General features: G+C 40.4%; 1 protein-coding gene across 2 annotated transcripts in view; it reads right to left on the bottom strand.

Annotated features, from left to right (window-relative positions):
* Window positions 1-296: 296 nt before the first annotated feature.
* ppp1r16b (protein phosphatase 1, regulatory subunit 16B) overlaps window positions 297-15,772 on the bottom strand; it is a 100,924-nt gene continuing 85,448 nt past the window's right edge. The window contains exons 6-11 of one of the 2 annotated variants that reach the window (XM_073469179.1): window positions 11,523-11,647; window positions 4,270-4,395; window positions 4,090-4,165; window positions 3,588-3,717; window positions 2,429-2,576; window positions 297-1,763 (exon numbers count right to left, since the gene is read on the bottom strand). In XM_073469179.1, the coding sequence (XP_073325280.1) occupies window positions 1,290-1,763; window positions 2,429-2,576; window positions 3,588-3,717; window positions 4,090-4,165; window positions 4,270-4,395; window positions 11,523-11,647 (1,079 nt within the window). In that variant the 3' untranslated portion in view covers window positions 297-1,289. The remainder of the gene's footprint in view (window positions 1,764-2,428; window positions 2,577-3,587; window positions 3,718-4,089; window positions 4,166-4,269; window positions 4,396-11,522; window positions 11,648-15,772) is intronic. The other variant, XM_073469178.1, reaches the window with a different exon arrangement.

Genomic DNA, 15,772 nt, shown 5'->3' with positions numbered 1-15,772 from the left:
GGAGAAAACAAAGCCACACGCTGGCCACCAGAAAAAAGAACGACAAAACATAAACAAATAACACTGTTATTTGTAGTGACACGGATATGAAATCCATCCTGGCAGGATGGCTTGTTTGTTTGATTTTTAATAACATATAGCGGACAGTAACCCTCACTTCACTTCATCGAATGTTTGATATTTCCATGTCAGAAGGTGCTTTTCTCATATTGCATTCACACTCTCCACACACCATCCAAATAATAAATACACTCACCTTTAGGAACCATAGCTTTTTTTTTTCTTTTTTTTTTCCTCACACATAACATTAATTTCATAAATAAAGAAATGTACAGTAATTGTCAACCATGTTTGCTTAAATTATCTAAACGAGAGAGCACAAAGTGGATTGTGCATAAAAACAGAGCGTGACCTGTCAGTTCATGTTGGATGTGAGAGGACGGTGAGGTGAAGTATAGCTGACAGGATATCGTGACAGTCTCCAACACTAGTGCACCACTGTACTCTTTCCTGTATGAAGTACACTTCCTGAATATTTTAACACTGTTTTATGGCATTCCTTCCCTTTACTTATGCAGGCAGCATTTTTAACACGATTGACACTTGAAAAGAGACGTCACAGATCTCTTTTTGCTACGATTTCGCTGTTTCTGATATGTTGAGGATGTAACACGACACATCCGGACCACTCTGAATGTGACAACAAGAGCAGAACAATGTGGTTTGACAACAGTGTGTGTTTGTCCTGCACAAAATGCTGTTTGATAACATGATAACCATCCATATGTAGGGTACAAAAAAAAACTCTTTTCCATCTTCATCTCTGAGGGCAGAACATGCACCTTGTACCTTGAGATCTTCTCTACTTTCTTGATTCAAACATTTTTGATACTTTCCAGGTGAAAAGCTTAAAAAAAACTGTCCACACCTTGATTGTTAAAGGTGCACAGGGGACAACTTTGTGCACTCTTTGTATCCGTTTGGCGTGCCTTGTGGAGAGACTCCATATATGAGAAGGAATTTTAATCCAAGTGAATCAAAGTGGCTCTACTCAGTTCCTTTCCTCTGTTCTGCGTTTGGGGGGGGAAGGTGTCTCCAACTGGAGCAGGAGTCACATGACAGGGGTTAAGTTTTTCCACCGTCTTCTCTGGTTTAAAGGAGCTGAGGAGAAGGACGTCAAAATACAGGAGCACTTCTTCTTTCCTTCCTTCCTCTTCCAGCACATTCCTTGCTTCCCTCCTCTCTGTGCAAACACTTCCTTTTCCGTCTACTGTCCAATAGCCAGGATGCTACGACACGCAGCAGCAGGTCCGCGTCTTCGGCTGCTCTTCCTCCATTGGCTGTTTCAGTCTGAGGAGGGGCGGGTCGCCGCTGGCCGGCGTGTAGTAAACAGCACTTCCATTGGAGGAGACCAGCGGCATGCGGGGGTCCTCGGAGTTGTTTTTGGCATCAGTGAAGGAGTCTGTAGAGCCGTTACCTAGGTGACCGTTGAACAAGGGGTGATTCAACAATTTGGCGGCGGCCCTCTGCTTCTTGAGCTCCGACAGAGTCTGAGCGCGCTCTCTCGGCCAGGGTTCCTCCTGGGCGGGCTGGGTGGTGACGACCCCGCCCTTATCGGATGATGGCGTGTTGCCATTGGAAGGCTGTTGTGGCGGCACAGACGCCGTCGTGGAGATGAGGCCGTTCTGTTTGCCGTTGCCGTCTTTGAGGATGGTGGGCAGCTTGGGCTTGTCTGGCAGCTCCACGGCTACGACTGGCTTGACCTGCGGGACATCAATAAAGATGATTACTTTAATCCCGCTATAAGGCCTCTCTTTTGGATGATTAAATACACGGAGGCCTGAGATCACATAACTTTGATCTGGTGCCCAAGCTATCAAGCTTTATTACAATGAGATGTAAAGCCAATTTTTTTTTTTGCTACTACAAAGAAAGTTTCTCAGAAATCATTGTTCAGGAGCTCCCTTGTGATAAAATACTTCTACTTCAGATCATGACTTTACCTTAAAACCTTTAGATAATATGTTGCAGTAGTGATTGCAAAATGAAAGACAGCAGTATTTTCCAGTAGTGGAAAAACAACTGTATCTCTCTTCATGTCAAACTAAGTAACTTTGTGGCATTCTTATCTCTTGACTCTGCTGTTGGTGGAGGATTGTGTTTCACTTTTTTTTCCGTTGTAGGTTCCTTCCTGTGTGACTGCTTTTGAGGAAACATCTTTAACTGTGATACACCTACACCAAAACCTGACATTTATACTCCTGATGTGTGGGAGAGATGATCATTAACCCTGATAATAAAAACGTATAAAAATATCTCACAGGAAGTTAAAAAATACACTCAATTCTCAAATGGTTCAGTGTAACTATGTACAGTTTTTTACCTTCTTCTACAGAACATATAAAATATGAATGATCTGAAGACTCACATGAACCACCTGGCTGATCTCCTGATCAGACTCTTTCTCTTTTTCATCCTCCTCCTCCCTCCCTCCCCTCCACACGATAGCCTCTGTCTCGTACTCCTTGCGGCACAAGTTGTGTCTGTCCGACAGGCTCGCTCGCCGCACCACTTTTCTGTGGACAGAGCAATTTAAAAATATGAATAAAGCATTTTCTAAACATGATTACAATTTATACAATACTTATTTCTACATTATACTGTCTGGAATTGCTTTCTTCATAATGGGGAATTTTTAGACCAATGTTGGTGTGTAAATGACTTATAGGTTGAAAACCTTTTGGAATTGGTCTTGTAGATTGCTGGCAGCCGCGACATGAGCTGCGACGGCTTCATCATAATCCCTGACCTTCAAAGTAAGTCCACTAAAAGTGCTTGTGAAAATATCGGGAGAGGGGCGAGAGAGAGAGAGAGAGAGAGAGAGAGAGAGAGAGAGAGAAGCAGCAAGGGAAAATGGCGTGTAGATCAAAAATATTTTTAACCAGACTAAACCAGAGAGATAGTCTGAATCGTGGAAAGACAAACCAAGATGGTTTTAGTGAGTTTTTTTTAAAATTCTATTCAGCTGTTTCTGGTTGAACAAAAAGGATTTCACTCTTAAAAAAAAGGTCCATCTCTGTAGGGATCCTTTCTGTATGTTGTCAGACACTTACATAGGATAACAATCTCAGCCTGAGTGGCAAAAACAAGCACTTTTAGTGGACAAACTTTGACGGTGGAGTTTGCCCTTAAGGATTATGGTGCAGCAATTGCAGTCTGTGTCACGGCTGGATGTTTGATGCAGTCCACTGGATTAACTCCATAACTTTTGCACATGAGAGTCATTTATGCTACACAATGTGCAAACATACGACCCAGGTTTTAAAATACCAGAATTACCCTTTAAGTTGTAGATTTGAAGATTAAGGGAGGCTGATCCGCTCATTTAAAAGCAGACTTTGGAGCATTTACATTAAAAAAAAATCATTTATAAAGCAGACTCAATCTTTGAAGACTGCAACACTGCGCTATTAAAATACATTTAGCAGAAGCTTGGAGTACAGTGAGCCTAATCTGCTGATCTTTCCTGTCTCTTTGGATCACCACTTGTAGGAGCGGCAGTAACACCAGCAGATGTCAGCACTTACCCACGACTGCCTGCACTGGACGTTCGCCGACACAGTGAGGTCTTGTGTTTGAGCTGTGACTTCATGATAATGTCGTGTTTGTGTTTCAGGTCCAGCAGGATGGCTCTGAACTCCTCATCCTCACACAGATCTGAAAATGACAAAAGACGTCAGCTCCTTTTATAAATAAACCTGCTGCTCTCTTACAAATAAAAGAACAAAACCAGGATAATGAATTGAATTTGTTGAGATAATTATCACCTTAGTGATGCCACTCGTCTCTCATAATGACTGTAAACACATATTTAAGTTGTAACAAGACTACAAAAATGTAAAAGCTGATGGAAATAAAAGGTTTAGATTAGCTTTGACAAGATTGAAGTCAGCATTTAACCACAATGAACCCACGATGTAAAACTATCGACTGAACAAGCTTGAAATGAGATCGTGCTGAGATAAGTCATTCGTTTTCTTCACCTCACGCCAGGTGTATTGATAAGAGAGTGTTGGGGTGTAAACATACCGATGGGGGTCTCCTCTAAGAAGGTCTTTGCATTGAGACTGGCTCCATGAGACACCAACAGCTCCGCCACATGCATCTGAAACAACGACAACACCGTCAGCGGTAAATGACATTAACCGTTTCAAAAACCTTGCGCGTGTTGTCTTATCTGTTTCCTGCTTCCTGTTATGTTTACCTTACCTGACCCCAGCACGCTGCAGCATGAAGAGGCTGCCATCCATCTGAATCTCTCAGGTCCATGCGAGCTCCCCCCTCCAGCAGCAGCTCTGCAGCCTGCACGTAGCCATTCGCAGCTGCGATGTGGAGCTGCAAGGGCAGAGGAAGAACAATAGATGGATTTCTCCAGTGCACTGGATTTGCTGTAGATTATTCTCTGTGCATAAAATCCTGTGTGGATTTCACACTAAGGCCACGATTTAGATGCATAAGAATAATGTGCTACAAACGGCCTAAAAAATGTATAAGACATCAGATAATCGCATTCCAAATTTGGGGATTCACTTGATGTTTTATCAAACCAGGTCCAAAACATTGTAAAAAGGCTCTTCCATCATTTCAAGCTGATGTGTTCGGTTGTGCTGGAAAAGCTCAACCGTATTAACATTCAGAGATAAAGACTGATCCTGCTGGCCTGAGATGACCCACTCTGTTTGAGGGAACATTTATCAGGAGCTGAGAGTGAATCACTATCTAACTTTTTTCCAGATCAAATCCATTCTGTCAGGATATTAACTCTACTCTTAACCTTTTAAACCTCTCTGAACCAGCGGTAGGCCAGTCAGTACAAACTCGCATTAAACAGCAGAAGTCACAATCCTTTAAACTCTTTCGTGACAAAGTTTCCAAAGATACCAGATATGTCACTGAGTTAGAAAACAGTGAAATGTCCATTCCTTGTTCCCACAGATGACATCTTCAGATTATTTACACAACCCCCAAAGAAATTCAATTTCCTTTCAAAAGAGACAGAACATCCTGCTAAATATTCACATAGGAGACGCTGGAGCCGGTGATAATTTGGCATTTTCGCTTGAAGAAATTCTTTAAGTGAATAATCAATTATTGATGCTGGTGCGACTAATTGGATAATTAATAAAGAGCTGCAGGAGCTGATACAAAATATGATCTTATCAGAGAGCGGAAAAATTATTTGAACAACCTCAAAGGTACTTCGTGGAGAAACAGAAGGAGGAAACTGAACAAGCTCAAAGATAAAAGTGAGTTTCTTGAATGCTATGACTCATCTATCTACATTATAATAGGGGGTTAATCGTACGAATAACAACAATGACGAGCCTACTGCTCGCCCCAAGAGTTCAAACAAAACATGGCAGAGCATCATTTTGTTCTCATGCATCCTGGAATAATCTCCCTGTTCATATGACACAAGCTGATCAATTTTAAATCAAAGCTAAACACTTTCCTATTTTGCACTGCCTACTCTGATCTAGAGTCTACATCTGTCTTTCCTTAGCTTTTTAAAACTGCCTTTCTTTTGTTTAATGTTTTGAAGTATTCAATTTGTTTAAATTGCTTTTTTGTGGGAGTACTAACTGTAATCTTTTATCTGTTACTATCCCTCGATTTAAACTGCATTTCTTCATTTTCTTCTGCTTGTTTGAGGTGTGAATCTTTTCTCTTTTCATTTTTGCTGTATACTCACCCACTACAGCACAGTGAATTGCTCTGATGTATGAAATGTGTTATACAAATACAATTGGCATGCCTTGCCTAGTGTTGTCTTGTGTTTTTGTCGTGGTTTTCACAGACATTTTCTTTTCCTGAGCGCTCTTCGCATGGGACTAGTATTACCAGGGGACCTCTTGTAATTTGTAATATTTGTGGAGGACGTCTGTGATGTTAATCCTGTGTGAATTACCTACCATATTTCGTCAAGCACAGAGGTAATGTGATAATATTAGATTGGAGATTGTATTTCTTTTAAAACATCCGTTTTCTGTCAGACGAATGAATAATTGATGAGTTTGAGAGTGGCTCATGCCTGCGAATCACTGAATCTGTCTGAGAAACACACACACTTGTCTAATGCCAGCCTTAATTCCATCTGCATCAGGAATGAAGCCTAACGATTTCTAAGCCTGGGTTGTTTCATTGCCTTATCGATAAGCTTTCACCCCACTCAAACTCAAACATAACCAAACAGGCTCATTAGGAAGACTGTGAGGACTGATTTTGGGCAACTGGTTACAACGTGAGCTTATACACGCTGGAGTGTTACTGAAGAGAGAGGGAACTGCTCACAACGTAAGATCCAACATTATTGATCCTCATGCAGAAATTAGGATGTGCTGTAACTGGCAGAGGAACATCACAGCCCTGTGCACTGCATGGGGCTCAGACACACACCAATTGTTATGGTGATTTTCATTATTTATAACAACTCACTGGGATGAGTGAAATGCTAACACATGAGGATGGATGCAAAATGCCAAGAGAAACCAAGATTTGACAGAAAACAGTGTTTATGTAAATAAAAGAAGTGACGAGTAAAAGGTAATTACAGGCAGCGTTTCTTTTTTACAAACTGCATCAGTTTTACGGCAAAAGCAGGAGAGGGAGTGCTGAATGTAAACAGGGAAAAATCACTGAAATGCGTCAAGGTTTCTTTTAAAAGAAGCTTTTTCTGTGGCACTTGGTGAATGGAAACAACCTACAGTAAATGTGTTCAGCACAGCATGCGCTGTAATTGGAGAGCAGAATTTGAAGGCTGAATTCAGGCTCCTGTTATGTCAATTGCTCACTGATCTTCAAGTATGGCAAATATTAAAGTTGATGTTTATCTTAAGTGCTACAACAACACAACATTTTTAAAGCACATCAGGAATGTTAAGGTCTATCGGTTACTGGATTGCTTGTGTCTGTCTCTTTTTATTGCCTATCAGCCGATGCCGAGGATGAATTAGACCCACTGCTGCAGGGAAACGTCTCGTAGGTACTCTGCTAATGGACGATTTGTTGCTTTTGTTACTGAAAACACTAAAAACAAATTCAGGTGTCTGTATTTTTTCGCCAAACACAGCATCTTCACAAATTAATAGTCTCCTCACTGACTTAATTCTAAGTTTCTTAACAGGTGTTAAGTTCTGTGAATCCTTCTGTGGCTCCGAGGGAGCTGCAGGAAATCTGACAAACTGCCTCAAACCATGTCACCTGGGTCAAAAAGTGACAATAAGAGGCCAGTATACTCAGTCAGAACTAACTGCTGGCGTTGTCAGTGGTGGATTGAGCTAAATGTTAATGTCAGCATGCTAACATGATGGTGTTCAGCAGGTCATGTTTCCCCTCTTAGTTCAGCCACAGGCGTTATAAGAGAGGAGACAAACCACTTAAAGCATTTTGAAAAGACAAGTCTGTAACAGCCGAGATGGCGGCTGCGTGACACAAGTCCCGCCTCTTACTACCAAAAAGCAATCGTGTACTTTATCACAGCTGACCTGGAAAACATATCAGCCAATCGTGTTGTTGTACAGAGTTAAGATTCACAACAATTTCAGTTGTTGACACATTTCACTCAAAAGCAAAAATGTTATCTTCAGGGTTTGGCTAGAGGAAAAGTCAGCAGACCATCAAAGTCACTGTTGAGATATTTCCATCTTGACAAAAGCGGTGACGTTACCGTCCCTTCAGCCACGCAGCTAGCATCACAAATGGAAAAATCATAAGCTTAATAACATCGGCATAGGGATCTGCCTGTGTTTCTACAGAGCGTTTCAGTTTCCTCTCACAATATCACTGGCAGCCTGTCTGGGGTGTAACCTGCCTCTTGTCCAAAGCACGCTGGGATAAGCTCTCTCTGTCTTATCCAGTTTTTGGCCAACCGTCAAAAGACGTGCCCTTTAGGTGAACTGGAAAAACTGCCAGTAGGAGTGATGGTGAGGGCGTTTGGGTCTGTCTATGTGAGTTAGCCCTGAAAGGGAGTGTTTAGTATCTCCCCTGTGACTGAGCAGGATAAGTGTATTAAGAGGAAGGATAAATGATTTGACTTTACTACAAATAATCACTAAAAACACAGATTTTTACAACGTTTTTGATGAGAATTGATCATTTGGTACCTACTCTGTTTATCCACAGTGAATTTGTCCCATGAACATCCTGTGGGTTGTAATTCCTCACCTCCTCCCTCCCTCTTGAAGAGATTTATCATTTGTTTGCACCTATACCTATATAAACTGTTCAGCTTCTCAGTGGGTTTGATCAATGCACTTGCAATCACAAGAGATGAAAATCATTGTTCGTGCGCATCCAGACAAGGACACAAAATGCATTTCAGTGGAAAACAAAAGATTAACCTTACATAACTTCCTACCAGTTCCAGGTCTCTTCCTGTCTTCTTTGCCAGAGATTTTAATAAGGCATGCTCTAGTTTGCTTCATCATGCTCGAATGAAGATTAACAGGACGCATAAAGCAGGGGGACAAGCAGCTCAATCAGACAATCTGTTGTAAGACTTTAAAGCTTAGCAGGGTTATTTTGGGCTACTACCATGTAATGTCCCCTAGCTATTTTCATCCAGTGATCTGTCACTGTGTTTCCTCGGCATAGCTAAATCCCTGATACAGAAATAAAGACTTCATTAAGTCATCTGACATCGTACGCGCTCAGGAAATTATTCACTCGCAATTTTTTCTGCTTTTTAATACCTCAGTGGACTGAACTTCTAAACAAAACAAATTCAGTGACGACTCTATTAGGTAATACTGAAACAAATGACTAATCTCTAATGCATCTGATGTTACGTGCAGGGTTTTTGAGTCTTAGTTGTGGCCTAAAAAGGTGCACAACAACAAGGGTACTTGAGTATTGAGTGGAAGTAAAACAATTTATGAGTCATGATCCTTCTAGGAACAGTATCCACAGGCTAACAAGGGACAGTTCAAGGCTGTACTGACACACTAATACATGAACAAATCATGCAAAAAGCCCCCAAGCGGTCTCTTTGGCATCCAGGCTATAGTCCAGCAAAACAATAATAATAATAATAATGAGCTTTTATTTCTATAGCACCTTTTAAAAACAGAGTTAAAAGATGCTTCAAAAAATACAATTCAATGTAATATAGGTGCAAAGCTAGCAAATCATAGAGAAGTAAAAGAAAATACAATGCAATAAAATCAGAGAATTCAAGTCGAGTCGAGTATACAGGTTTGTGGAGCTGAATGATCTCAGTGGCGAGATGAACATATAGTAAAATCAAAGAGGAACACATGAGTTAGTCACAGCAGTCAATGAATTTGTCAGCACGACAGGTGAAAACATGGGATTTTTAAGAGATTTCGGGGCTATTTTTCTGTCCACAACATGTCTCATGACTCATGGAAAGAAAACCTTCAGAATACACATAAAGATGTATTTTAGTGTGGAGTTTTGTTCTGAAAATGTTTGCATATTCAAACACTTCAGAAAACTTATAATGCAAAAAAAATAACTATCTTAATGGAAGTAGTCAACTGGCTAAACAGCTTCTTTGCTTCAATTCATCATTCTGAAGTAAACACTGACTTCACAGTGTAACGGCTATAGAAAAATGACAATATGTGCATATACAGTGGTTCACACCTCGCTTTCACTATTCTTTTCGGTCTGCCACCGGGCTGGATTTTCCATGGACTATAGATTCCTGTGTCAAACTTGTGTCAAGCTGTACGGATGTGTCTGTTTTACTGCCTTACCGATTGCAAACCTACAGCAGCTTTGTGTATCAAGAATTTGTTTCATCTAAATGTTGTTACACCACAGGAATCTTCTTTGAAAGCTTTATTTGTTAAATCATGAATTATTATCTTTGAAGTTTCAAGTCCAGTCATCTCTCATTAATATTGTTTTTAAGTCTAAGCTTCAAGGTGGTTTATTAGTTTCATGGTGGATTATGTTTCATTGCAGAAAGCCGTGACCGTCTCACTCACCAGCTAGAATCAGAAGCTTTATTAAGTATATGTGTGTACAGTTTTGACTCTGGTTTACATCGCTCTCAGTATACAACACAAAAACAGACACCGCCAGGAGCAAGGACAACAAAAACTGAACAAATAAGATAAAGAATGATAAAAAATAAAGAACTGTGAATGGTCAGGACTACAAGTCAACCATCCTGTATGTTGTAAACAGTACAAGCAGTGAAAAGAAGCAATAAGTTTATGATTTCTGGCTTTTAGCTTTTATCAACTTCACTCTCTTCTCATAACTGTTTTTCCTGAAAGCATACATATGAATTACATGTTGATTCTCATTCGTCGGTTTTGATTCATGACTGCACGTCTCTCCACTCCTCACAAACACATCACTCACATCGGCATTTATATATTTATTTGAAAATCATACAGCTGATTTGCCTTTAAGAAGATTGTAATGAGTCTCTAAATGCCTGATTAGCTTTCAGCACTTCTACAGCCTCATGAGCCAGCGTTGCAGAGCACATAATCATTAACAGGTGAATTTATAATAAAGACAGTCCCTTGAATATTTATGCAAACATTTAATTTTTTCCTCTCCCAGTGCAGACCTGCGGTGCTTCATAATTTGATAAGCGTGTGTTTCTGCAGCAGTTTTTTTTCTTTTTTCACAGAAAACACACCATTACAGCTTAAACTCTTGACAGAATCTATTGGCTTGGAGGCAGCTGGCGTGGTGTTACTTAGCCCTGTTATCTCCTTCAGGCATTTGGTCACGTGTGTCCATATGTGTGTGTGTGTGTGTGTGGTTGCGCACGTGTGTAGCTCATCTTGCACACTACTGGAAACCATTAGACAAATATTCTGCACATTTATTACCCTTAAGGACATCTTGTGGTTGCTGTATTGACAATTTTCGAAAAGCTTTTTTACTGATAAATCTGTTTTCTATCAATATTAAAGGGTACCGCCACCTATTTTACACATTAAGATGTTTTAACTCAGGGATATACTACTGTATATGTCTAAAAAGTACTGGAGGCAATTTATCAGATAACATGCAGCTTCCTCTGGAGCCACAAAAGGCTTTTTACTAGTCTTATCACATATGTAAAAAAAACAAAAAAAACAAAAAAAAACTTGGCTAAAGGTGAGCTTTCAGCTTACGCTACTACTATATAACAAATGGTAATGTTTATGTACAACATTGTACATGGTTCCTTCAAAAAGGATAATTCAAATAAATAAATATACACACATAATGCTAGTCATCTTGCATGCATTTTACTGTTTTGTTTTCATCCTGTGTTATTCCCTTCTTTATAAAGAAACAAACTCAATCTTTGCTTGTACTGTTTTAATGGTTTGTCTGATGCTTTGTTAGAGAAGCGACATTTCGATTCAGCTGTATTTTTTGTTGAAAAAACAGTTGAAGAGATGAGAGGAGAACAACAACAAAAAAGCCATCACTTGGCTTGTTTTAAAGTGAGATTGAGTCGATACGAACAAAGCAGAAAGTTTTACCAGCGTGGCTCCCTGTGAGTCCTGCTGGTTCACCTCCTCTCCCTGTCTCAGCAGCTCCTGAATGTCTCCCAGCATGCTCCTCTCCGTTGACGCTCGTGTCTCGTTGATCATCTCCTGGGTGATGCCTGTCAATCAAATACAAGCGGAACCGCAGTGTTAATGACAGGGGAGGCAGTTTTCTCCCGAGGGCCGTCATACGTAACTGAAGCATGTTGACGGGGCAGTTTATTACTGATCTGAAGGACATGGAGGGACAGAGACGCAGCTCTGAGACACAATATAATGCTGGTACACATAAAACCTTGTGTTTTATAGAGAGAATGCTTCGCTTTTTGTATTGACAGGTTTGTTAAATTACACCGAAGCTTTTCTATGAGAAACAGTTCATGGATTCCACAATAAAACATTGTCAGCACGTATTGAAAGTTTAAGATTTCAAGGGAAATGAGAAAGTGTTAAAGGGACAGCAGCAGACACTCATTTTGTTGTGTTGCAGCGATCAATAACGGGGACAATGAGCCAACAAGTCATGAAAATGAAAATTATGTTAATGCTTACAGGAACTTTGAGATAATTATTTCAAAGTTTTTAACTTGGGCGCAACATTTGTCAGAATAATACAGATCTGCCTCGTGTACTTTAAATATCTCTAAGAAATTAAATGACTTTTGTCTCAATGAGAAGTATCTTTCATGCACCTTCATGCTGAATTTCCTTGGCAAACAGTTTTGTGGTGTTTGGCCCAGTTGGAGCTCAGGTGAGTCTGTCTGTCACAGCTACTCTAAATTCCTCCTCTAATCCAGCGCCCTGCAGCCAGCCTGGACTCAATACTGTGACCGCCACACTTGACTTCTTCTCCAACAGCTCAGCAGTAATGTACCGTACCCTCGGGCAAACGTAAAGAAATGTCAGGTTCACTATAATGAAAACAGGCTGTCAGTCAGAGCCGTGACACTTACAATCCTACAATGTGTGACCAAATATGTGAGTTATACTTGAAGGATGAACGAGGTGAAAAGCTACAATGAATCAGCTCAAGTGTTGTGGATGTGAATAGGATTACATTACTTTATTAAAACAGAAATATTATAATTTATTTGTCATATGAAAAGGTCAATTATCCTTCTAATGATGGTTGAGATTCATACTTAGTTAACTGAAAGAAATGCTGGTTCTAGCTTCTTAAATATAAAGATTTGCTTTTTCTTTGGGTTTTGAACAGCTGACTAGACAAAAGAAGCAATCTGAAGATGTTCCATTTTATAGACTATATAATATAGGGGTGTAGTTAAAACAAACTCAAACTTTGATTGCACTGTTTTTATGGTCTGATGTTTTGTAAGAGAAGAGACATGTCGATCCAGCTTTATTTATTTTTTTTATAGATAAAAAAGAGAGAAAAGCGATCAGTCGGCTTGTTTTAAATTAAAATTGGAAGAAAAGAGTCGATACAGGGGCGTCACAATTCAACAAAGTCCTGACTCGATTCGATTTTAAAAACTTTCAGCACTGACAGCTATTGTATGCCATTGTTAGACTAAGACATTCTTCAAAATCAGATAAAAGCAGTGCAAATAAAAAGAATAAAAGCAATTCAAGGACGATAGAAGAAGACGTCGTGAAAATATATGGCAGCTGGTTAATCACTAATAAAAATAATCAATAGTTGTAGCCCTGAATCCTGGAGGACAATCCCCTGAAACTGGGCACTTTTACTTGAAATTAAAAGTAGTAGACAGGCATCACCCCACTGTGCTCATGTTATTGACAGTATTTCACCCCTACAACCTTTTCTTGTGCCACAGACTCATAAAATGAACCTTGGCGAGTGAAGCTGAAGGCAAATCTATTCCATCAGCCAACACGCCGGCCTCCAGCCCGCCATTTTAAAGTCAAACTCCTGTTTCAGTGTCACACTCTCGTGGCCCGCACTGACATGTGATGGCCTGTGGTTGTGATGGAGGTGCTTGAAAAGTTGCGAGGAAGGTAAAGTGGTGTTTCTCTCTGCATACACAATCAGAATCCCAGCCGGAGGGCGTTTAAAGGCGCAGGGATCAGAACGATGACAGTCCCCCTTTGTCAGCTTAAATGAAATGCATCCCTGCGGCTAATACGGTCTTCTGTGTTTTCTGCTCTTTCTGTTGGCAAGCATGAGTCTCTCTGGTGCTAATCTCACAAATTTTACTTGCTTGTTTCTGTCATATTTTGATTTAGCTACAGTGACGCCTCACAGCTTAGCAATGCCCCGAAGGAGTAAAGAGAAAAAACATGTCGGATAACAAAACATGAGCCTTAAAGTGAAAATCTAACTGAGCAACCAACAGTAGTCCGTGGAACAAAAACACTTAACTAACAAATCCACATCTGCGAACGTATATAGCATATAACTGTGGCCATCTTCTCACACAGGATATCTGGTGAAGCAAACCTCTCAAAAAAACTGGAAACAAAAGATGTAGTTTGAGATCGATGTGACCTGACGTGAAGTTTTATTTGTTTCCAATACATTGAGTCACGTTCACCATCATCCTTCCCCTTCCCTCTGATGGATCAACTGATGTGTACTTGAAGTTGTAGTGACAGTTGACCAAATGGAAACGCACCGTGAAGTGAAATTACTGAACGCGTCGGAAAACTTCGGATAAAGCAAGTACACAACTCAACAAAATATATTCATTTTATCCTTCATGTCAACCCAACTCTGTGTATCTACTACGGAGAAGACGATTGCTGACAATCAAGAAGTCAGAACTTCTCTTAAAATATTCATCAACTCTGAAAAGATTGAGTCTTGAATTCAGCATATTCTGTAGGAGTTTGCTTGATTGACAGTCGTACCAGTGAGCTTTGCTGATTGGGATAAACTCAACCCATTTTAATTCTACTCATGCTTCCTTCCTTTTCCACCAAATACTGTAGCTCCAGAAAGTGCAAAGATGACAGAGAGCAATAAATAAAAAAACTGCATTAGGACTGCAGTTCAGGATTGTTTTCATTTTATATTCATCTCTTGATTATTGTATCTATTGCTACCTGGAGCCCAATGTTATGTCTGCAGATGTCTTGTTTTGTCCAACCACCAGTCCAAACCTTAATGATACATTCCATTTACAGTGATATAAAACAGAGAAGGGCAGCAAACCCTCACTTTTGCACAACTGGGACCAACCAATATTTGGTATATTTGCTCAACAGATCACATCAATTAATTAAACGACACTTTAAATCAGAACTAAATCAAATCTTCAAATATTTACTTTAGAAATGTGTGTGTGACATCGACGCTGCAGCCCTGTTTATCAAAAGTCTCTGATCTTTAACTGTAATTATTTATCCCTCCATCACTGCGAGTACAGATCAACATCAGCCGTATTGGTAACGACTCTGCAGTCTCACCAGTTCAATTCCTGCAGCATGTCTCAGATGCACTGTGCTCTACAGGGGAGGATGAAGGAAGAGTCAGATCAGTCGATGCTGCACATGAAGCGCCGTCTGTGTGCGCTTGTGTGTTTCTGTGTGTGTGTCGCTGTTCCCAACCCCGCGGCGTCTCTGGAGAGGGGAGTCTTATCCGGCGGTACTGTGCTGAGAACATTACGGGAGCAATTAGCAGTGCCGCGCTCCCTTTGATCGGCTTAATAATCATTCTTCTCACCTACTGTATCGCTATCTGCATTCTGCGGCTTGAGAGACCCTATTGTAAGCTGAGAACCTCATTTTCGACGGTTTCCCTCTTCAAGCCCCCACTCACCCTCTCTCTCCCCCTCTGTCTGTCTGTCTGTGTGGGTTTCCAATTTAGTCTCATATCCAGGATGGAACCCACACGACGTGTTGTCATGTGCCCCTTTTTTCCCTCGTTAAACTATCACAATCATTAACCCTGCACTTGTTTACAACAGGGCATTTATCATAACAGGGCGTTTTCTGACCTTTAATTATAGGCAAAAATGACTGAGCACTCATGATGCTCTCCAGCAGCTTCCACACATTTCTCTGCTGTTTACCACCGAGCAGCTCCACTGAAGCATTTAAGGTTTTACCATTACGCTGAAGGGCAACTTGATTAAGGAAAATTCCAGTATTTTTTAACCTTCTCTTGTTTCCTGCTACTTCTCTAGCATGTACACTAGGCTTGGAAATATCCAAAATGTCATAATCACAAAATTGTCTGGTCCAGATATCGAGATAGATGATATTATTGTCTTACAGCAAAGACGACATGTAGACTTATTCCAATCCCTTGACCCGCCATT

The sequence above is a fragment of the Pagrus major genome, chromosome 6 (assembly GCF_040436345.1).
Source record: "Pagrus major chromosome 6, Pma_NU_1.0".
Taxonomy (NCBI): Eukaryota; Metazoa; Chordata; class Actinopteri; order Spariformes; family Sparidae; genus Pagrus; species Pagrus major.
Note: the sequence above shows the minus strand (reverse complement) of the source record. Positions and strands in the feature narration are given on the sequence as shown.